The following is a 22,711-nucleotide window of genomic DNA, read 5'->3' as shown; positions in this document are numbered from 1 at the left end:
AAACATTAGTTTTCACGATTGCGCAAACTCTATGTCTGTGAATATTTTAAATACAAAATCTTTCTGTAACAAACACATTAAACTCGTCAATATCAGCTGATCAAATTAGGAACCATAAAAATGTTATACAAAGGTTTACGTCCTGTGCGTGTGCGCTGTCAGTCATATCATAGATAAACAGAAGAAAAAAACAAAGCAATTGATTGATCAGTTATATTGGGAGGAGTAGTAGAGCATAGTCCTCATTATTGCCTACATTCCATAGCTTGCTAGATCAAGTTGAAGCAGCAGTTATACACGTTTGGGTTTTATGTGACACGACACAACAAATACTCAAATCTAATTCGTTATGTGTTTTCGTTTCTCCAAATGTTTTGTTTTTACAATCTTTATATTTTTTAGTAATCTTTTCTTATTTCCTCACAGTACTAACTTTCTTAATTAATAAAAGTATGGGAAACACTAAGTCGTATAATCAAGTCCCAACATCAGGAATCGATCCGGAGGACTTAAATGTTGACAAATATGAGCCGACGGAAAAATCTGAAGATAATGATGATCATCTAATGTTTGTATTTCACACAACAGATGGTGACTCAACTGAACGCGTTGTCCACGATGAAGTTCTACCTGAAAACCAAAAGTTTTTCACCTACACTGTTACAGCCAATGGAAAGCTGTTTGCTGAGCGCGATAGAAACATACAACCAATTGAAATAGATGATCTGTTAAAGCATTTGCGACCTGGTGATGCTGTGGAGTTCGTAAGAGATGATTTAACTTTTCATTGGGCCATGTTTGTTGGAAATAGAATGTTTGTTCATCTTGAGAACGAACAGGTAGTATCACACTGTGTGGATGATATTAAAGGTGGTCGACGGGCAAGGATGGTAAACAACATCTACAAAGCACGCTGCCTTCCTTCTGTGCAATGCATACACAATGCTAAAGCACAGATTGGAAGAAAGGACAGTATTTGGAAGAACAGCGAGTGTTTTGTGATGTGGTGTCGGACAAACCAGTCAGAATTCGCAGTGGATGATATGAGAGTGAAAGACCTCGATGCCACCCCCTCGAAGAACCTTCCCAAGATTTATGTTCTTGAGATATATGACAGTGATGAGGTGGCAGAGGTAAAGAAGTTTTCTTCCATTTCCGAACTGACAGATTTCCGACAAAATTTTGAGAAAATGGAAGGAAGATGACAGCACGGAGTGTAAACCTTGTTGCTGGTTTTTTAATAGTATTACTTACAAGCTGGTTGGCATCAAATGATAATTTTACTAAATGTTCCAAGTGAACAGAGTATTTGTAAGGGCTTGAGGTATATTCAAAATAGTGGCATATGATTAGTATGAATTTCTTATGCGTTATACACACATATATTGCATTTCATTAAATTTTAAATCACTGAAAACACATTTGTATGGTATGATAATATGAACAGTGGTTTAATTAATTCAATTAGTGTAGAAAAAAAGATTTGTACCTATGTTTCTGGCACTACAGAATATAATCCAGTATCACATCTAAGAATATTAACACAACGTACACAAGGTTTAAATATAATTTAAGTAATCATTTTTTTTTTCTATTTTAACATGGTTTTCCCCTAGTACTTCAATGTGCTACACTGTTCCGTGTATTAAATGCGCTACTCAGTAATCACATATTAGTTACTAAAGAATATATATTGTAGATATGTTTATTTGTCTTATCAAGATCAAATATTAAAATGTTGTTAACAGTTTTTAAAAGTAAGCGAGCTTAATTGTTATCAACAAACAAAAAAGATAATTTTAAAAATCCCTTACTCCAAATATTAAAGATACATTTGAATACAATTATTAGCAATAGCAAACAAAGCCGTTCTTACCACTAAGCTCAGCTTTATGGCATTAAAATATATTCTATATCATTATCACCAAGTATAGCCTTGCCACATATTGATTTGATCTATTTAATTATTAATTACGATGCTATTTTCAGAATCCCTAAGTCTCCAATTTCATGTAATTTCATTGCCATGTTACCCGCATTTGTAAAGGTCTCAGCATTGCCTTATCAAGTGTTCTTTTTACACAAACTTATTTATTCTCTTGCATTGTGAGTTTGTTATCTATTAAGTACTTCTATCATTATCTACACTTGTTAGCTTGTACATTGACTCTTACCTAATCAAGAGAGGTTGACTATAAACCAGATGTTATTATTTAATCAATCATTCTGTACATCAATATGTGTTTTTTCATGACATGATTTCAGTCATTTTTCAACTAATGTTCTACCATTCTAATAACCCCTCTGTAGATCCACAGTTATTATATTAGAGCAAGTTAGTTTATAGTTTAGCTTACATTTGCTGCAGCTGGAAGTAGTGGCCAGTTGTCAAATAGGTGACGTTTTTATATAGACCTGGTACTGGATTTCTTACATTGTTAATATTAGTTTTAATTTCATATTTTGCACACTGGTTAAATTGTCATTGTATTTGCTACTCAGGTGTGTGGTTTAAACAGATAGGGCATTGCTGGTGTTGCAACAAGCCAAGCAGGATGGAGGTAAGGTGTATGTTTCATGCCACGTGTTTCCTGTGGTTACCTTTCCTTTTATCCTGTGCCGTCTCACTTCTGTACTGTGTATCTAATATTTAATGCAACAACAAACACTGGAAGTGTTACGTTTCAGTTATAATTAGTGATGCCCTAATTTTAATAGTATACACGTGATAGTGATTTTACAGATTCTAATCCTATGTTTTCTACAAGAAATGGCGTATATATTTATATGTATGTATGTGTTACATTTTTTATATATATTTAATTGTAATTTATTTCATGAACATTATTTAAAGTTTAAAGTATTGGTTCATGTTGTGCCATCATTTGGTAACTTTAACAGTCTGAAACTGTTTTGATATTACCTTTAACTATGCTAAAAATGCCAATATCCATTTTAAATAATCTTGACATCCTCAAAATACCTTAATTATTGGTAATATAACTCTTACCTTAATTATAAAAATAGTTTAAATATGGAAGAACGTTGAGAGAAAACAGCTTCAGTCCAAAACATCGGCCTCAACCTTCACCCATGAAGAAGGATATCTTCCGGAGGGATCTAGGATTAGATGATGATGATGCTCTTCCTGGTGAGTGAAGATAATTGTTTTGATGTTTATTTGATTTGGCAGTCAGACGTTTTTTAATTAGGGTTTATTCCTTTTTATTATTCTTTTTGTTCAGTTCAACAGCCATCATTTTTGCGTGACTCTCTTTCCTTTTTTAGGCTTGTTGTAATGACTATTTTTGATGTTAATTCCATTCTCTTTGTTGTTTCAACAATATAATCTTTACATTCGTTATTTTACAATATTTTTAAAAAAAATGTGTTATTTTATGTTGTTCTCTCTGCATATCTTTCGGACCTTTTTTATTTCTGTAACTGGTATTGTTTTTATTATAAAGATATGTCAAGCTCAAGTGATGAGGATTCTGATGGAACTCAACCCAGTGAGATCGAATTCAACATCATACAGAAAGAGCTAACCACATGCACACAGCAGAGGGATGCTCTCAGAGATAAAACAGAAGTAAGTTCTCCATGTGCAATATAACTATTTTAAAATCATACTAAATATTACAGTGTTTTTTAAAAGGTTTTATGTTTTTATTATTAAAAAAAAAGGGTTTAAAAAAATGTTTTAAATTTTATTTTTATTTTATTGTAAAATAACAACGTTTTAAGTAGACTAACAACACATTGTTAGTTGAACAAAAAGTGTAGGATTTAAGGTACTAGTAGGATTATAATGACTGCTTAGTCCGGCAACGCAAGACTAAATAACCGTTATTTATTTATTCAATAAAATTGTTCCTCTCTTTGACAGGAACTCCAGAAAACAGTTCAACATCTTAAGAGCCGACTTCAAAAAGAGGAAATATCGAAGAGAAGTCGAATGAAGATGATGCAACGCACACAAGCTGATGTCCTCAAAGATAAACAAAAGTTGATAGAAGATTTACAAGTAATGTGACGACCTATCTTATGCAAATTTGCTTTGCTGTAAAATGAACACAGTTTTTGTTCATTTTCCCACTGAGCCCTTGGCATTGTCTGTTTCATTGTTGCTTGTTTTGTTGTTCTGTTAAAGTAATTTGCTTGTTTCAACTTTTCAACTATATAAATATTCAACATGTAAGCAACACACAAAATCAGGGTTTACATAATTTGTAAAAAGTGAATATATATATATTTCATTTTTAAATTTAAAACATTTTTTGGCTGTGTTACTTGTGTTTCATTTAACAATTAAATTTCTTTATATGAGACAGAAATTAACCGATGTTTTTGTTCTAAAATCCATTAACTGTTCCACATAAGCAATTTTTAGCTATAAATTTAAACATAGTCCTGATTAAGTTTTATTACTGATTTTAAGTGTTTAAGGTGACATTTACCAGATTCATGCATATTTTATAAGCACCAACAGTTTCATTATTTTTTTAAAGGCATATGTAAACTTGATTACCACTTCTGTCATGTTTAACTTGTTTCTAAATCAAAAAACTTTTAAATTAAAGTCGAAACATTTTATAAACAGATCGAACAAATTATTAACACATTATTTACATGGTCATTGCAACAGTGCACTATTCCCTTCTGAAGCTATCATGTAAACAGGATATACTGGAGGAAAACGGTGACAACAGCAGCATGAAACTTGTCACAAACATTGAACAACTCCATAAAGAGAAGGCAAACTTACATGCTGAACTAATGAAGGCTTTTGATGAGTATGACACCAAGATGAATGAGGTGTGTTCTTCTGTTGATACTTTCATGTTATAGGCTTCTTAATTAATCCGAAAACTTTGCTGATGTTTTTGTTTACGTCATTTTTTGTCGCAGTTATAATATATTCAATACACTTTACGTGTGACTTTTTATGTAACTTTGGGTAGTGTATTTTATCTGATAAAATGCCATGGGATCTGGGGGACTTAAGTCCGAATTTATCTCTGTTTTTTGTTATTTGTTAGTATAGGTTTTTGCTGTGCAAGTAGCATAATAAGGGACAAGTGAATGTAAATATTTATGAGTTAAATACATTGGCAGTTTGTTTTACACCAGCCATTTATTTTATTTTATAGATGGAGGAGAAGTTGAGAAATGCACCACACCCGATCATAAATGGTCGCAATGATGACATTTCCCAGGTTTGTTAATCAAATGACTTTGGCTTTGTTTTCACATTTCCCTGTGTTAGTTTTTAAACAAAAACATTTTTGGATCAAAATTTCACATTTTTATTATTTAATAATAACATAAAACTTGGCATTTTATGTAGAAAACTGCCGCAAATTAAGTAGTTCAATTTTTTAACTCTTAAACATTCTTTTACATTGTAGGCAATTTTGGAAGAAAAAGAGAATTTAGAAAAAAAACTTTTGGAAGTTGAAAGGTATATTGATTAAGAGTCCAGACTAACAATTTTAATTTTATTATCCAAAACAAATTAATTCTTAATAAAATTTTATACAAAATCGTCAAAACGGTTACTTTACACGTTTGCTTGTTAATCTGCTATAAATATTACTTAATCAAAACAACCTACACAGTAATTTAGTTTAGCTTCAAAACCATATACACTTGTTTTCTGGCAAAAAGCCTACAGTTTTGCCAAAAAGAAATCTTGGCTAGCGTTGTTTTTTATAATTTTTTGTTTTGCGAACAGACAACAGAGCGAGGAGAAAACTCGTAATGAACGATTGTTGAAAAACAAAGAAAATGAAATCGGAGATTTGCGTCACGAACGGGTAAATTGGGTCGTGAATTATTAAGTATATTGTGCAACTGTAGATATGTGTGGTTACCCTTGTCATTTGCGTACATGACTATACTTGTGTTTTTAAATTACCATTTTAATGCTGTGTGACATACATTGTTTACCCAATTGACATAAATATTGATTTAGCAAAACTCTAAATATTTTGCTACTGTAATGTCAATCAGTGTATTTTGGCAACATACAATGAAATGGTGAAACTCTATATATATGGTTTGGCTCACAATAACTATACCAACAAAGCTAATAATAATATGCTACATATTATATTATAACCCCTTCTGTTTTAACCCCTACAAATTAAATGATTTTCTTTGTGTTCTACACACAGGATAAACTGACAGATAAAGTTGATACAATTGAAAACCAGATGAGTGACTTGAAAGAGACAATCAAACAAAACGAAAGGTTTGTTTGTTTACATAACATTGCATGATAAGACTGATCTTTTTATCTTGCTGAACAAACAACTTGTAAAGGTCCAATTGTGGAATTTAAAAGTTCCATTTACTTGAGAGAAATTTAAATTTAAAATTCAAATAATAAATTACTAAATTTAAATAACGAATTGGTTTTAAATTTTAATATATGCGCGTATCGGTAAATTACAGATATATATTTTACCATGAAACTACAATGATAATATTTAAGCTGTTAGGTATCCTATTTATCATTTATTTAAATATTCATGTTATACAGCTTCTTATTTCAATAACACAGGTTATTTATATTTTAATACCACTTTTTTTTCAAATAAGTCACATTAATTTTTTTTAAACATTTTTATATATATGTAAGTGTATATAGATATTTTTTAAATTACAGAAAATTGAAAAAGAGTGAAGAGACTTCTGAAAAGTTAATCCAGAAACAAACTTCTCAAATTGAATTTTTAGAAAGTGAAAATAATAAGGTATATTGTCATAGGCGCCGATTTTTTTAAATTGCAGAAGAGGCCACGTTTATGATGACGTCATTCGTTTTGCAGAAATTAGGAAAATACGGTATACGCGAGTTTTTTTCACTCGCGCCAAAACACGATTAAGCTATACTTTCCATGGCAGCAGTAACAATAACGGCGACTATTAAAGTTTGCCAAAGCTGCTGCCTATCGTTCATGCGGGTATGAAACTGGCAAAATCACACAGTCAAACTCGTTCGTCGTTCTTTGAAGGACGTTGTTCCTACGATACGCACACGAACATTAATGACGCCTCAAGAAACATCAATGCTGTTGATTATTACATAGATCTTAATTTTGTACAGATCTAGTGTTTGAGGGGTTTTTAACATAGGCTTTGCCTGTCAATCGTTACTTTCGATGACGTATTAATTTTACGAGCAGCTAAAGTTTGTTCCAAAATATGTAGCAAGCACCTATGTCTGCAGATAGCTGTTAAAGTACTTAATTGAATCCAAAGACATCCGCCACGCACAAAGATTAAACCGTTAAGTTAAAGCTTTAATGTGTTTAATACAGACCAATGTATGTGTTATTTGTTTTATTTTAATACAGTCGTTGTATAACCGTATTTGCAAAGGCGCTAGCCATATACTCATAGCAAGCTGTTTTAAGTATAAAACTAACGTATGTTCACTTTTCGTTAAAGTTTTAATAAACAGTCTCCACCGTAAACGTACACTATTCAGTTTGCTTTCTCTTGGATTGCTAATAATGAACGCGTCAAACCGTATTATGACGTCAATAATCGACGCATCAAATAATAATATGACGCAAATAATCAGCGTGTGAATCGCTACTATGTCGTAACAAAGCGTTATGCGTAGACGCGTGGTTGAGAAAAACATTACAGAAAATGATCGTTGTTACGCCAATCGATGGCGTAATAACTCAGAACGTTTGAATATATAGTTCTTTAGCTATTTGCGGGCTTAAAACGACTAGTTCTTTAATTTTAAACGGGTTTTATTAATAAAATGCAGTTATACGCAGCAGGTGCTGCACCGTCTGCATAATATCCAGAGTAGGCCGGCCTCGTCTGCACCATATAAAACGGCGCCCATGTATATTGTTGTTTTGTTTTCGGTTATGGTTGTCACGAATTTCAGGTGAATGGCTAACTTATCATTTCAGTTAAAACGTAATGTTGAAGTTATGCAACAAGAATCACAGAGTCATGCTTCCAACCAACATAACCTCGACTTGCAAGCTCATAAATTATCTGATGAAAATCAAAACCTTCTGGTGGAGTTGAAAAAGTAAGTTGCGGTTCGTGTATTGGCATTTTGTTTTTAAAATTCAGGAAAAGTATTTTTTTTATATTATTAATGATATATATATATATATATGTACGTAATTGTGTTGATGTGTAAAAGCGCTGAGTAAAATTAGAATTGTGTAATTACTGCATTAGAGTTATAGTGTATAACTAACTATAATGGTATTTGTAGGCATGCAAATTAGTGTACTTTTTTAAATACATTTAAGTAATTTTTGTTTATCAGTTTTTGTTATAGATTTATCTTGGATAACAGTATGACTATGAGTTACATAACACATCATACAAACTTTAAAAAAATGTGCAATGAGTTTTGATATTGCAATTTGCATCTCTATTGTACTTCACTCGAGCTGGTATTCATGAAGTTACTCAATTTCCTGGAATATATGCGGCATCATATTCAGGATTTAAAATAAAAATGAAAATAATGTTGATTAAATGGTGTTAAGAAGGTTATGTAACAATATTGATTGGATGTTATAAATTTGATCCAGGTCTCTATATTTTGTTAAAAAAGCAAAAACTGTATTTAAACTCTCACATTGAAGTGTGCCTGTACCGTTGTACATTATATTTCTAATGAAACTTTTATATTTGTAAAAAACTATTTGCTGATTGCTTTTACAAGTAAACTTGAAAGACACTTCATTCACTTACACGGAGTGTATGAAGCAATCATGGTCTACTTAAGTGTGTTGAAGTTCCTTTAATTACCCGACTCGTGTTGCTGCTACTAATTGATAATCACTGTTACTTGTCAATCTATGCTTGCGGGTAAAAAACTCACCATGCAAATGCTTTAATAATATTTACTAGCTTCACTATGTATATGTTAAAGTTAAAGAGTAAAATGCACTTTTAAAGGTCCCCTTATTCTTTATTTGTATTTTAACACTGCTCTATTTTTTGATCAATTTTTTGTTTTGTTTACCAATTTAGTTAAATAATGAGCAGCACATAGTATGCTAAATTATGTAAGTTCATGCATACATTTTGCATGTAAAAAATATGGTTTTTCTATAAAACTTAATTAATTTTAGTGAATACTGAAACTAAAACTGGAACTAAGCTCTAATTATTACTGGTCATTTTAAGTTTTTGATTTTCAATTGTGTCTTACTCCCTAGATGCAACAAGAAAATAGAAGATCTTGAAAGGCAATCTCTGGAGCTCGCATCGAGTAAAAGTGAAGTTCTAGAGATGAAAGAAGAAAATAATGAGCTGGAAATCAAGTTGAAACGAGTTGGATCCAGTTTTGACCGGCACAAGGCTACTTCTAAGGAAAAGCTGCGTTCAGTGGAGCGTGACTTGGAAGAGTCGCGTGCGCTCATGCATCAACAGCGAAAAGAAGCTGCCGAGAATTATCAGGAATTAAAACGAGCAATGAACCGTAACGAGGAACAACTGAAGCGCGAAATCGCTGAATCAGAAGAAGCTTTTAACGAACAGAAACTGGAGTCGGATAAATTGATTCAGAGGTGTGAAATTTCATTTAATATTCCATTAGCTGATAATAAATGGGAGATATCTGTCTCATTAATGAATTTCCTGTCTTTCCATCACAATCTTTACAGGCTTATTTAATACTAAGTTTAAATTTTAATAAAAATCATGGGTGATCTGATATAAAATCATGGGGTGATCTGAAAGTCTAAGTTAAAGCACCAATATTAATGGACTCATGATGAAAAAGATTAAGATCCACTGCGAAAGGTCTAAATAGTAATGTATGAGTTAAACATGATTTTATAAGTTAAAATAATCCCAGTAAAATTTGAACTCTATTTTCCGCAGATTGGAGGAAAATCTTTCAAAATCGAAAACCAAATATTCGCAAGTAAAAGAAGAACTAACTGAAGTGAATTCAAAACTATTTTCCAAACTTACTGAGGTAGTTTAATAAGTTTGTTTAAAGTGTGTTTTCATCTATAATTTTTCTCTATAATATAATTTTTACTTTATCTTTTAATTTAAAGCTGTAAAAAATGCTTAATGCTTAAGTTAAAAAGAGTTTACAATTGTTGACTTTATATTGGTAACCTCGAACTATCAGCTTTAATTTATAACTTAAAACTGCCGGATACTAAAAAGGCATTGTTTATTGGTGTGTGTTCAAAACGATCATGGGATGCCTGCTTGATATTATCGGTTTTCACCTTTTTTTGCGTTCCCAAATCTCAAACACAAAAAATGCTGTTATAACTCATAACACAATTACATATTTATTTTCTTTTAGTGTGAGAATATGAAAGAGGAGCTGGAGACAAAAGGAGCAATGGTGATTATGACGAAACAAAAGCTGGAGGAAAGTGAAAGAGTGGTGGAGCAAAAACAAGTGAAAATTGAAGAACTTGAGAATAAAGTTGGTCGTGTAGAACTGGAAAAAGAGAATGCACAGAGACAGGTGATACGTGTAAACCATTGTTTTTGTATGGGTAAACTAGTAAGGCCCAAGAGTGTGGCATATCATCATTTATCATCATTAAGTTGTAGACCATAGGTGCTATTAAAAGTGGTTGTTTCAACATTTTTGGGCATAATGTGTACATAATATAGTTGTGATATCATAAAATGCAGAAAAAATGACAACTTTAAATGTTTTGTTTTAATTATATAATCGCTTAATTAGAATAAACTAATTATTCTGTTTTTCGAAAGAAAAATGTATAATATGCACTCTAAACATACCAAGCTTTACATTTCCACAAACCCCTTTTTTCAGTTGCAAATAATGAGCGGAAAATCTGATTCCGCACTCGCACAGAAGGAAAATGAGACGGGAAATCTTCGTATACAACTCAACACATTGCAAAACTCACTACAAGCTGAAAAGCGTAAACATGAATCGATGGCTAAAGTTGCTACTGAAGTACAAGCCAAGGTATTGTGGAAAGTTTTTTAAGTAAAAATACACCAATGTTTATGTTTAAAGTTGTCAATGGTATTGCCTTTGAATTTTTAATTATTTTTACAGTTTAAATTTAAAAAAATCTGTGTAAATAAATATGTCAAAGTCAAAGCTTTAAATTTGTTTTCAGAACACTGCTCTTGAAAAACAGCTGTGTGATCAAATTTCCAAACACCGGGGTGAGGTAGAGAGCATGGTTGAATCTCAACGTGTTGAAATGTTGAAAATGAAACACGATGCTGAGTTTGCTACACAATCTCTTACTATCAAAACCAAAAGTTTGCATAAATCTATCAGGTATGATAATTAGTGTTTGTATTTGACAGTCTTACTCGTATCATAATGCTTGTTGGTTGGTGTGTTCGTATGGCCGTATATAACCAAAGTAATCTTAATGCTGTTATTTTTGGAGTGTGTTGTTGGATTATACACTTAACGGAAATTGCTGAAACTTAGTGGGTACTTATTGGTTGTCCAAGTTTTCAGCCATACAGAAAAAAAAACTCCTTTGAAGTTACATACACGTTAACTCGTAAAATATCTGTGGTCTCCCCCTGCAAAAACAAATTAACGAATGTCATTAATTTATATAATGATGCACAGTTTAAAAAATTAAAGAAATAAAACCTGTTTCGACGAAAATCTTAAATCGTTTGCTTTTCACATTAATTACATGCTTTCCATACATTTGTGGGGTATTATGGGATACTGTTCGCACCCAAATCCCATATTTTCTAATCATATTTTTAACAATTAACAAGAACAACGATGTTTTGCTTGGCTACGGTTAAACACGTCTTTAAATATACTTTGTTTACTACGAAATGGGACAAGAAAAAAGAATGAAAACATATTTTATCTTACCCTACCCAAACTACATCATTTATTTTATTATTTCCGCACAGACAAGTGACATCGGTGTTACACAAGCTCTCTCATGAAAACACTCAACTACGAAGAGAAGTTGAAACATTTCCTGTTCTTCTCCAAGAAGGAATAAAGAGAGCTGGCAAGCAGGTGAGAATAATTAAAACTGACAGTACAAGTTTTGTATTATTGTAGCAAGTCATGTTTTAATATGCACCATTACTTTTGTGTGCATTTTTCAAGTGTTTATACAGTGATCATTTACACTGTTCATGCAATCTGAAATCACCTCATATATTTTACTCTGGGCAATGCAGTTTCTGGCTTCCCTGCATTTTAGTTAGGTGCCCATGGTACTGACCATTAATTTAATGCGTAGTAGTTTACTAACTTTATAATAATAAGGCATAGCACTGGTAAACCCTTTCAAATTGGCTGCAGATATCCGAAGCATTGTGCGAGGTGAATGAAAGTAGCAAGGATCTTGTGAGAAGATATAGAAAGGAAATGAAACTCAGGAAGAAATATCACAACGAACTTGTTGAATTGAAAGGTCGGAAAATAATTTATTTTTAAGAAGTTTATTTCCAGTATGCTGCTGTAAAAAAATATTTACCCTTGAAAAAATTGTTTACACATTTAAAAAAATTTTTTTTTTAATCAGTAAGTCTAGATTTATGCGTTTCTGTTTACAAAAACTAGTTTTTCCTTTTTATCTTGGCATAATATTAAAAGTACACAAATTTCAGATTTTAAACATAAAATTGCACATTTTATTTAAAAAATGTTCTTTGTCTAATTTTTTGCAGGAAATATTCGTGTGTTTGTTCGTGCCCGACCACGTATCTCGGAAGATGGTTTGAATCCAAAAATGTGTGTGTCATATGATGTCAATGATGACTCGTTAATATATGTGATGAATCAGCAACGAGGAAGGAACCAATCTTTCGATGTCGATCGAGTTTTTACTGACTCATCTACCCAGGAAGAGGTAAATAATTGCGCAAATGCATGAATGAATAAATAATAATATCAATTATTAGTTTTTGATATGGCTCATAATTTGGACAACCCATTAGTAACCGCCGGGTTGGAGCAATGTTCGTTAGGTGTCTTGCCTAAGAACACATACGTCTATCAGTATTAGTATTGCCATACAGCATCAAACTGGGTTCACTTTGGTTTCGATGCAGGCGTCTAACCCGCGGCGCCGAACTTATGTCTATAGATACTTAATTTTCAAGAATTATTGAATTTTTTTTAAATCTTGTTAAACATATATATATATATTGACTTTGTATATAAATATATTATTTATATTGAAATAACATGAAATACAACACAGGTATATGGTGAGGTTCAAGCACTTGTAACATCATGTATGGATGGCTACCATGTTTGTATATTCGCATATGGACAAACTGGATCTGGGAAAACTTACACGATGGAGGTGTGTATTTAAAATTAGGGATTATAAACAGTTTTTGTTTTTTTGCCCATTTGTTGCATTCATTTTTTTTGTTTTTTACGTATTTGTTGAAATTAAAAATTGCTTAACTTTTGTCATAATGTCTTGGAAGAAATTCGCTGAGTTTCCTCCACATCATCATTTACAGAAGACTTTATCTTCCAGGGTACTCTGGAGAACCCAGGGATCAACCAGAGAGCGCTTTCCGATCTCTTCGACATGGTAGAAGAAAGATCCGCTGATTGGAATTATTCTGTTTCCGTATCATTAGTGGAAATTTACAACGAAACACTCAAGTTAGTTTGAATAAATTTTTTTGGCGGGAGCAAATTTTGATAAATAGAACTAAATAGGACTTTAAAGCGTTGGTAGGCAAAAAAACTAAATTTAAAAAACTGGCCTACTTGTTTTTTGTGTCCAGTGCTGTGGCATAGTGGTTGGCGCGCCTGCTTGTAACACTGAGGTAATGGGTTCAAGGCTCGTCGCTGCTACCATTGTGGGCGTAGGTGTCCTTGGGCAAGACACTTAACAACAATTGCTTCAACCCAGTGGTCACTAATGGGTTGTCCAAATTATCAGCCACACATAAAAATTAAAAAACAAACAAAAAAATAATCACCCATAAAGTAACATACTTGGTAACTCTTAAGCTGGCATGAGGTGTATGAAAGAGAACACCCATGTTATAACAACTGTCGTTTTTCGATCGTGCAAGGATAAAGCAAGTTACATTCATTCATTAAAATAAATGTGTAAAGTCTGAGGTTCTGCATTTAAAACCAGCTAAAGGTTACTTATTTATTCTTCCAGTAAATTTAATTTTCTATCATACAGAGACCTCTTAAATTCGAAGCAGGAAAAACTTGAGATCAAAATGAATGCTGACGGGACACTTTTTGTGCAGCGACTCAGCATTATTCCGGTGACAGATTTGAACGCTGTCAACAGAGTGAGTTGTGTTTTAAACAAATCGAGAAGATCTTTAAAGAAATGGGCTTTGGGATTTATATTTGTATATTTTCTTGAAAGTAAAGACCAAAATAACTCTAAACAGCAGGAAATTGCGCTTTACTTTATTTCACTTAAATTTTATTTGCAGTTATTTGAATTTGGACGATCCAATCGTGCGACAGCGAGCACGAACATGAACGAACACTCGTCACGCTCACACGCTGTGCTCATGGTAACAGTCACAGGGAAAAACAAAACCACTGGTCTTGAAACAATAGGTTTGTTATGTTCAGTACTTTGTTTTGTTAGTAATTAGGACAATATAGTTAATTATTAATTAATAATAATTTAAAATATGTATGACATCATCAGTCTCTTTTTCATATAGAATTTATATTGATGATAAAAAGTGATTTTTTCATCACAGGAAAACTGAACCTAATTGACCTCGCTGGTTCAGAGCGTGTTTCTAAAAGTGGAGCATCAGGAGATAGATTAAAAGAGGCTCAAAATATTAACAGAAGTTTATCAGCGCTTGGTGATGTTATTCACTCTCTGAGAAACAAGCAGAGCCATGTTCCATTCCGTAACTCAAAGCTCACTTACCTGCTACAAGATTCATTGAGTATGTAGTTACTAGTTTGTATGTACAGATTTTTTTAATAAGTTTACTCAAAGGTTTTTGATGTTACCATAATTTCTTGTAGTGCGTTTTCCCTGGATTAGTAAGTTTGACTAAGAATTCATGCAAAAACTCGTATACATTTGTTAATATCTAAAAATAAATTTAATTTCTGCTTTTTCAGGTAAAGACAGCAAAACACTGATGGTTGTTCAAGTTTCCCCAGTTGAGAAGAACGTCAGTGAAACTGTTTGTTCGCTTTCCTTTGCACAACGTGTGAGGCTTGTCGAGCTTGGACAAGCTTCAAAGAAAACCAAATCATAAGTTTTGTACAACAACTTTTTTCTGTTTTTCTAGCTTAGGCAGTATTTTTTTACGGATGATTTCTTTTGTAGCACACAGCACAGTATTTTTATAGTTTTCCCATCACTTAATATCATTATTACACGCCATGCAGTATGCTGTCTACTTTAGAACTTTTCCACATGTAGAGATTATACCATAGATAACCAATCATGCCATACCTGTTCGGTGCTCAATCTGTCTTTTTGCCATTTTGTCAAAAAAGTTCATATAAATCAGAGAATGTTTTTATTACCCCAGTGTACTAGCAGCCTTCATATAATAATCAAAATGCTTATTTTTTTTACATGAACTAATATCTTAAACACCATAGCACAGCTTGTTGCCAACGCTCTTTCTCTTTTCAACTTTGCACTTTTTCAATGTGTTCTACACACATGTATTCCTAGCCTTAAATCATCGCATTGTGGTACAATATGTTTATGCAGCCATTCCAGCCTAATTTTATACTGCCTGAGTATATGCTACAACATTTCTGTTTTAATAATTATAAATTTCATATGCTCTCATAAATCTTAATTGCCTTTAATCATTTATAAGCAACCATGCAGTGCCTGGTCTTCTATTATGCATTTCTTCTGTACAGCTTTCATATTTTAGTATTAAGCTGAAAATAAATCATTTTACAAAATTTTCTTACCTCAATTTTTTAATACTAAAAGTTTCTTGATATGTCTGTGGTCTGTGCTGCATTGTTTAGTTGTTCATGACGAACAGTATCAGGAGCCAAATGAAAAATGTCGGACAGACTGGATATGTCTGTGACAGACATAAAAGAGTATGTAAATTTTTGAAAGACCTTTTAGTGCTTTTACATATTTTAAGGATGGACTAGCACACGTGAACTTAGATGGTATCTTAACGCATTGCATTGATCCCCAAAAGTTTTCAGCAACATTATGCGAACCAAACCAATGTAAACTAAATGGCAATTCTTCAGGAGCACTTTATGAGATCAAATGCGTGAACACGTTTAAAACTAATTAGCATAGTATTAATTAATCCTTTTACTACAAAGTTTAATCCCCACTTCAATGGTAATAGTTGATTCAGTCGTGAATCGTTGTGTGGATTTCTTATCTCACCAACACGTGCCCTCCCAAATTTCCAGACAGCGTTTCTGCTATGTTAAAAACATGAGAAAGGTAATCATTAATTAATCGCTAATCATGAGCTTTTGAATCTGAAAATTTAATCCAAAAATTATAAATATATATTATGATTTGATTTCAATCAAGAGAATAAAGAATTAATGCTAGATTTAGGAATTAAGATAAGTGCGGAAAAAAGTCTCGCAAAAAACAACGATCTATATGACCACTAACGTGTTCAATAAACACACTCAAAACAGTTAAACAAAAACATCATAAGATCAAGTACAGAGTTACTAACACTACACTAATGTGAAGAAATAGAAAAACTGGAACACAATACATTAAACTGCAACTATCGCACTGTGGGTATCAGTCCATTGAATAAACCATGGTACTACAGCTACAGGGATTGCCCAGTGACAGATTACCTTAACCCATTTTGGCGATATGACCAAGAAAACTTTGCCTACTGTGATAATGTTGTTGGCCACATTTTTATGGGCGATTTATAGCTACCCACCCTAAATAGAAGAATCTGATACTTATGTAACAGTAGTTAACCATTAATCAAGTTTTAACTGAATCAATGTATGTATTAGCAATGCAAACAACAAACAAGGTCTTATGACTAAATCTATGCAGTAAATATGAGAAAGGTGAAAATGCTGCATCATTTAATGCAAACAAACATTCAGACACAGAATCTCTGAATGTTCTAATAAACTTACAAGAAAAAAAATTCAATTTTGACAATATTTGGTTTTAAAAACTAAAATTCCTGGTTATATACCATTAAAAGACCAAACACGTCTTAATTAAACAAAATGTTCGTCTTTTGAAATTTTAACTAAGCTTACATCTAATACAGTGTAAGTGCAAGATTTGTGAACAGAAGAAATAATGCAACATATCTATATGAATATGTGCATGTTGTTTAAGACTTTAAGGTAACAAAAAAATGAGAATTCGTTTTAATGTAATTGCACTATGTAGTAAAATAGGAAAATCAACGGATAAAAACTTAGACTTACAGACATATTTTTTCTAAAAATACACTACAAGTTATTTTTTCTAAAAATATGTTTAAAACTATATTAAAATGTATGCATATTCAATTAAAAATATAAAATGACCTAAAATTCAAAATAGATTAAATAGATTTTCTGTTCAATACATTTTTGCAGGTAATCTTGAGGTAGCATGAAGTAAACATACTTAACTTTTGGAGAAACCGGCTAACACAGCACCAGTAATGGTAAAGCAATATGCAACAGCCATGATGATAAAGTTACGCACACCCTGCAATAGGAACATACTGTTTGATACCAATGATAAATTGAAAACAGTATACTTCCTGAACTTTACTTAAAACTAATTCAGTACAAAACTTCTGCTTACAGTTGTTTTGCCTAGCTAAACTTATCTTGTCAGAAGATTAGTTCACTAAAGAGTATTAATAATATGCTTGGTAACAATAATAGTAATGAGCCAACTCTGGCATAAACTCAACATAGGAGCTCAACCATACAGAAGACTAAATTTAGTTTGAAACTTCCGCTTGAAGTATTTTTTTACGCAGCTGTGTAAATTTACCTCTAAGAAGTTTAGTTCACTAAACGTATAATATTATATGCTTGGTAACAATAGCAGTAATGAGCTAACTCTGGCAAAGATCCAATGCCTCACCATAGGACCAACCATATAGAATAAAAATCAGTAAAATAAAACAATCTACAATTCCTACCCTGACTTCTTTAAACACAAAGATTCCCCACAGTGATGCAATGATGCCAGGCCCTGTGGTGATGATGGGAAAACTGACAGCTTCCGATAGATATTGGTTAGCAGCAAACCAACCAATGTCAGCAATGGCCCACATTCCCCCTGATATCAGACCTGGTAAAATTGCAGATGGAAAAACCTGTGATAAAAATCATTGCAATTTTACAACAATAGCCTAAAACTATCACATGGGGGTCTAATGTGTGTTGCATACAATAAATACATTCTAGCCTTGATAGCTAAAATCGTAATTATGAATTGTAAAACCATATAGTGTCACTACTTTTGTGTTTTTAATAATTTTTGGTGGAAATTTTTTAATATTGGGTATGTTGACTTAAAAACGGACCCAAAAATATAACTCTTAGGTACATAGTATGTACACAGTAGATAGTATACGTTAAAACCAGCAACTATAACTCAAATTATAAACAAAAGCACAGATCAAAAGAACCAAAATATTTCTTCACTACAAGTTAAAATACCGTCAGTTAAACAACATGGCCAACTTACCTCTGGCTTATTCTTTTTAAACGCGCAGTATATTGCAAAATATAGAGTGCTGGTGGCAAATATACCACAGAAGTGTGCAAACACGTAATGTACATCTGCGGAAACAAAATAAACAAAACTGTATAGCCTGCAAATTAAAATCTTATTGTTGGGTAACTTTTTTAAAGTTTGGAAAATAATAGAGAACTAAAATATTGAAGACTGTTTCTTAATGGCACCTTTGCGTTTGCAGTGGTTTAGCGCAAAATTGAAAACCTTGCTGTGAGGCAAAGAGAATATTATAACTTGTGTTATTACCTGTTTTTGAAGCACCAGGATAGTTGTCTTTTATGTAAATAACTGGAGTAAAGCTGAGTCCGTACAAAGTACCAGAAAACACCGATAAACCACAACCTCTGCATGGGTAATATAATGATCAAGTTTAAAAAGTTTGGAAAGATAAATGTCACTTAATGATACCACTATTTTTTGGCTAATAAATTTGGCATTTTTTAGACCAATAAAATAAACAAAATAAAACAGCTTTAGTACAACAGTCATTAGGTGGCCACAAAACTTTGATAAATTATTAAATTAAATATATTTCAGCACGCAATAGAAAACTGTAAAAATTTACTAAAAATGACATAACAATGTTTTAGTCACTGTCAGCAATAGTGAGTTTGTAAACACATATTACTGATTTTAATTAATTATCCAATGCAGTGCAAGTGACAAAGGTCATCTTATCGATTAAGTTATTGTATATTTGCTTAGTAATGGCAAGCAGCATGGAACACAGGAAAATAACAAGCACAACGTCAACACTAAAAAGTGTTTGACTAAAAAGTGTTTGGTTTCAGCAAATACCAAAAATATTTTCCAAATAGCAAACAAGGTTGAAATTTTGATATACAGTTAGGAACCATTCCCAATTATTATTTGTATGTGAAAAAAATGAAAATATGTAACTAAACAAGACATATGAATAAAAACAGTTACACAGCCAGAGGATAAAAACACTTAAAAAAAAAACAGAGTAACAAACTTACATTATTCTCCTGCGAAGTGGAGACATCCCATCCACCCACGATCTTCCAACAACATCTTCTTCCTCTGAACTTCTATCTTCTTCTTCCTATGGTAATATTAAACAATATGAAATTGTATAAAAAAATTAATAAAAAAAAAAATTAAAATCAATAAAATTCAAATTTTAAAAGTAATAAACAATTATTTTCCCAAAAAAACTATACAAATTTAAATGTAATGTATTTTCAGGTTCAAAAAATGCCCTTGATTATGATTATTAGTTATAAGATAAACTGTAATAATCAGATATACTTTTACATATGTATGGCAAAAACTAAATAAATTTTGGTTATATATTGCAAATCATACAATTACATTCTTTAATCGGATCGCTAATTTAAAATGTGTAAAAGTAACACCGATTGCATATTTAAAACACATAGCATATTCATCTTAAAATCATTGCCTTGGTACATGCTGGGTAAAATCAGGGCACAGCATGACGTACCGGATTTACCACCTTTGTGTAGTAAATTACATCACTAAGTTTACGAGTAGGTTCAGCATTGACCTGATTTTTAACCAACATAAAACTCAAACCCCTGAAACAAAGAGAGAAACTTACGCCGGATAACAGAGCATCTTCACACTCATTGATGATCTGTTGTTGGCTACCTTCTGATTTAACAAACAGCCAAATAACAGCGCTGTGCAAAAACAGTTTAAATATCTACAATTTGGTAGCTAACACAGCAAAATGTCATGAGATCTGCCAAATACCTGAGCATTGCAAAAGCAATCGCAATATAATTCATCGTCGGCTTGTTGGGAACTTCAGGATGAAGACCAAACCACCCAAACCTAATTCAAATTTGACAAAAAATACTTAAAGGTAGCATCAAAGTACCAGAGAATATAATAAAATAGACAATTAATTAAAACAGGATTCACTACGTCTTTACAACCTCAACAATAACATAGATTTTATTATCGTTTCAAAATAAGAAAAGTCATGTTCAAGAAATGAGAAATAACGGCAAAATTAAAATTAAAATATTACCCAGTTCGTTCGGTACAAAAATTCTATTACTTTGAATGTACCAACAAACCAACTGCCATACAGGAAGATTCTATTGTGGTAAAACAGTAATACCTGCCACTGGCCCAACCAGACAGGAGGTTAAATGAACCCCAAATCAACATTCCGAGACCCAATCCAATTGTTTTGATGATGGGTACCACACATATATTCCCAGTTGCCCATAAAAATCCTATAAAGTAAAATGGGTTCGCATGTAAAGTTTAAAAACTTAAGCACAATAATGAATTACTGAAGGTATGTAAAACTATTAGTTTAGATCTAAAGTTTTAGCACTAACTACTATGTAACTAATTACACAAAAAGTGCTCATTTATTTATTGTAATCAAAAGGGCAAAGTATATTTAAAATATTTTTATACTTTACCTCCAAGCATTGCAAGAGGATAAAACGTTGGAAAATTTGTGATACAGTTTGTCACCAAACCTGCAATCCATATAGCTGCACATAAAACCCATTGGAAAAACATTCCTATTATTAGAAATAAAATTTATAGTATGTTCAAATACAGAGTAATCAAGGTTTTTACCATCTCCAGTTTCAAACTTTTTAACAGGAACAAAATTACTTCCAAACAAGATGATAGCAACTACAGCACCTACATATCCAGGCCAGCTCGCTGTAGGAGCTGCAGAAATAAACACAAAGATGTGAACAATATAAAACAGTGGAGGCTGGCGCATGTAAGTGGCTGGTTTTTAAGCAGATGAATTGGAAAAACAATATGAACAACTTGATGAAATAACTTGCACTATGTATGTTTTCAGCCCATTATACAGTTTCAGTCCATTATAAAGAAAGAAATGGCATTGTTTAAAATACGAAATATTAATATATTATCGTTAGTTAATTTACCATTATTTTATTATCCACATTTTTAGCACTGACCTAAAAAAATCAAACATTACGCCTATAACACAAGTGTCTTTTACCGGCCACGCATATATGATCAGTTGTAGTTTCATACACTTAACTACACTTGGATATAATGTAACAGGTAAAGGTAAGCTAGAAACAGAGTATTCAAATTTAACAAGGACATTTAACTTACATGGAGGAGCAGCAGTTGTGTTACCTGATGCAGCAGTTGAAACTACACCAGTAGTTGTTTGCAATGCTTCAAACCTTACGTGCTGAGCATCTGATCACAAAAAAATACGAATTTCAGTCAGTTTCACTGATAACGGTAAAACTTATTACCTGCTGAAACCGTAAGCAAAGCACCACAACCAACGTATAAACACCAAAATGTTGAAGCACGCAGGTTTACCATGATGTTTGCTAATTAATTTACAACGTTAGTTCGGTATGTACGAACAAAACCTGCAAATACTAATAATGTAGTAACTGTTCAACTGCTGAATCCTGTATGCTATGTAAAATGTTATTATGACCCGAAGTCATTACTCAGCTCAAAAAAACATAAAATGATTACGTAGCAAATATTAATTTGTTGATGCGTGACTGGGGTCCATAAAAATTATTTCTTTGAAATCAAGAAAATAAACGTATCACAAAAAATCTCACTTTGCAGTCTTTATACAAAAAGGTAACATTTTACAGTCTGTTGCCTCACAAGAAACGAAATGCTTTGTCGGTGGCTTCGCTGTAGCTGCACAATCCACGCGACTTTGCGTGAAACAATCAACAGCAACAATTGCGCGTTCATTCTTTGTCTAAAAGATGTCAATCTCCCTCATTGCTGAATTTTTTTGCGACTCTGCATCTGCATTTATTGTCCCAGGCATTTCATTTCCATGGACGCGACATGGACAAAATTGTGAGACATTTATGAACAGTCAAGACGTGAACGACGTGAAGATGCGGTGGGTTGCTCTGGCGTTGCTACATAGAGCAACCATTACCTTTGCTTGTTACGGCCCCGATTTAAACATTTAATATGCTGAACCATGAATAACTCTTGTAGTGGTCTCTTCCTAT

General features: G+C 32.4%; 3 protein-coding genes across 5 annotated transcripts; 2 read left to right on the top strand and 1 right to left on the bottom strand.

Moving 5' to 3' along the window:
* Positions 1–394: 394 nt before the first annotated feature.
* LOC149740056 (uncharacterized) lies at positions 395–2,502 on the top strand. Its single transcript, XM_089871465.1, has one exon. It carries the CDS (start codon positions 453–455, stop codon positions 1,203–1,205), a length of 753 nt encoding a protein of 250 aa, XP_089727591.1. The 5' UTR covers positions 395–452; the 3' UTR covers positions 1,206–2,502.
* Positions 2,427–15,901, top strand: LOC149740055 (uncharacterized). The gene is made up of 25 exons (XM_089871356.1): positions 2,427–2,561; positions 3,028–3,151; positions 3,468–3,592; positions 3,890–4,027; positions 4,684–4,818; positions 5,154–5,219; positions 5,412–5,464; positions 5,738–5,819; positions 6,180–6,256; positions 6,674–6,761; positions 7,944–8,068; positions 9,219–9,569; positions 9,886–9,982; positions 10,328–10,495; positions 10,814–10,972; positions 11,130–11,296; positions 11,905–12,016; positions 12,308–12,419; positions 12,676–12,857; positions 13,212–13,316; positions 13,500–13,630; positions 14,169–14,283; positions 14,434–14,563; positions 14,713–14,910; positions 15,092–15,901. Exons 1-25 carry the CDS (start codon positions 2,556–2,558, stop codon positions 15,229–15,231), a joined length of 3,186 nt encoding a protein of 1,061 aa, XP_089727482.1. The 5' UTR covers positions 2,427–2,555; the 3' UTR covers positions 15,232–15,901.
* On the bottom strand, positions 14,411–22,583 carry LOC149740054 (transmembrane protein 144-like). Of its 3 annotated transcripts, none has more exons than XM_089871423.1 (12): positions 21,971–22,583; positions 21,822–21,911; positions 21,300–21,398; positions 21,137–21,241; positions 20,824–20,941; positions 20,451–20,531; positions 20,296–20,377; positions 19,691–19,776; positions 18,957–19,054; positions 18,660–18,754; positions 18,109–18,285; positions 14,411–16,029 (listed from the first exon to the last, which is right to left on the bottom strand). In XM_089871423.1, exons 1-12 carry the CDS (start codon positions 22,041–22,043, stop codon positions 15,967–15,969), a joined length of 1,167 nt encoding a protein of 388 aa, XP_089727549.1. In that variant the 5' UTR covers positions 22,044–22,583; the 3' UTR covers positions 14,411–15,966. The 3 variants fall into 3 exon arrangements, with proteins under 3 accessions (XP_089727549.1, XP_089727547.1, XP_089727550.1); XM_089871421.1 differs by lacking the exon at positions 14,411–16,029 and adding an exon at positions 16,937–17,663; XM_089871424.1 differs by lacking the exons at positions 14,411–16,029; positions 21,137–21,241 and adding an exon at positions 16,937–17,663.
* Between the last annotated feature and the right edge of the window lie 128 nt (positions 22,584–22,711).

This window comes from Ciona robusta, chromosome 2 (assembly GCF_009617815.1).
Source record: "Ciona robusta chromosome 2, ASM961781v2".
Lineage (NCBI taxonomy): Eukaryota > Metazoa > Chordata > Ascidiacea > Phlebobranchia > Cionidae > Ciona > Ciona robusta.
The sequence above is the reverse complement of the archived record's forward strand: the minus strand, read 5'-3'. Positions and strand labels throughout refer to the sequence as shown.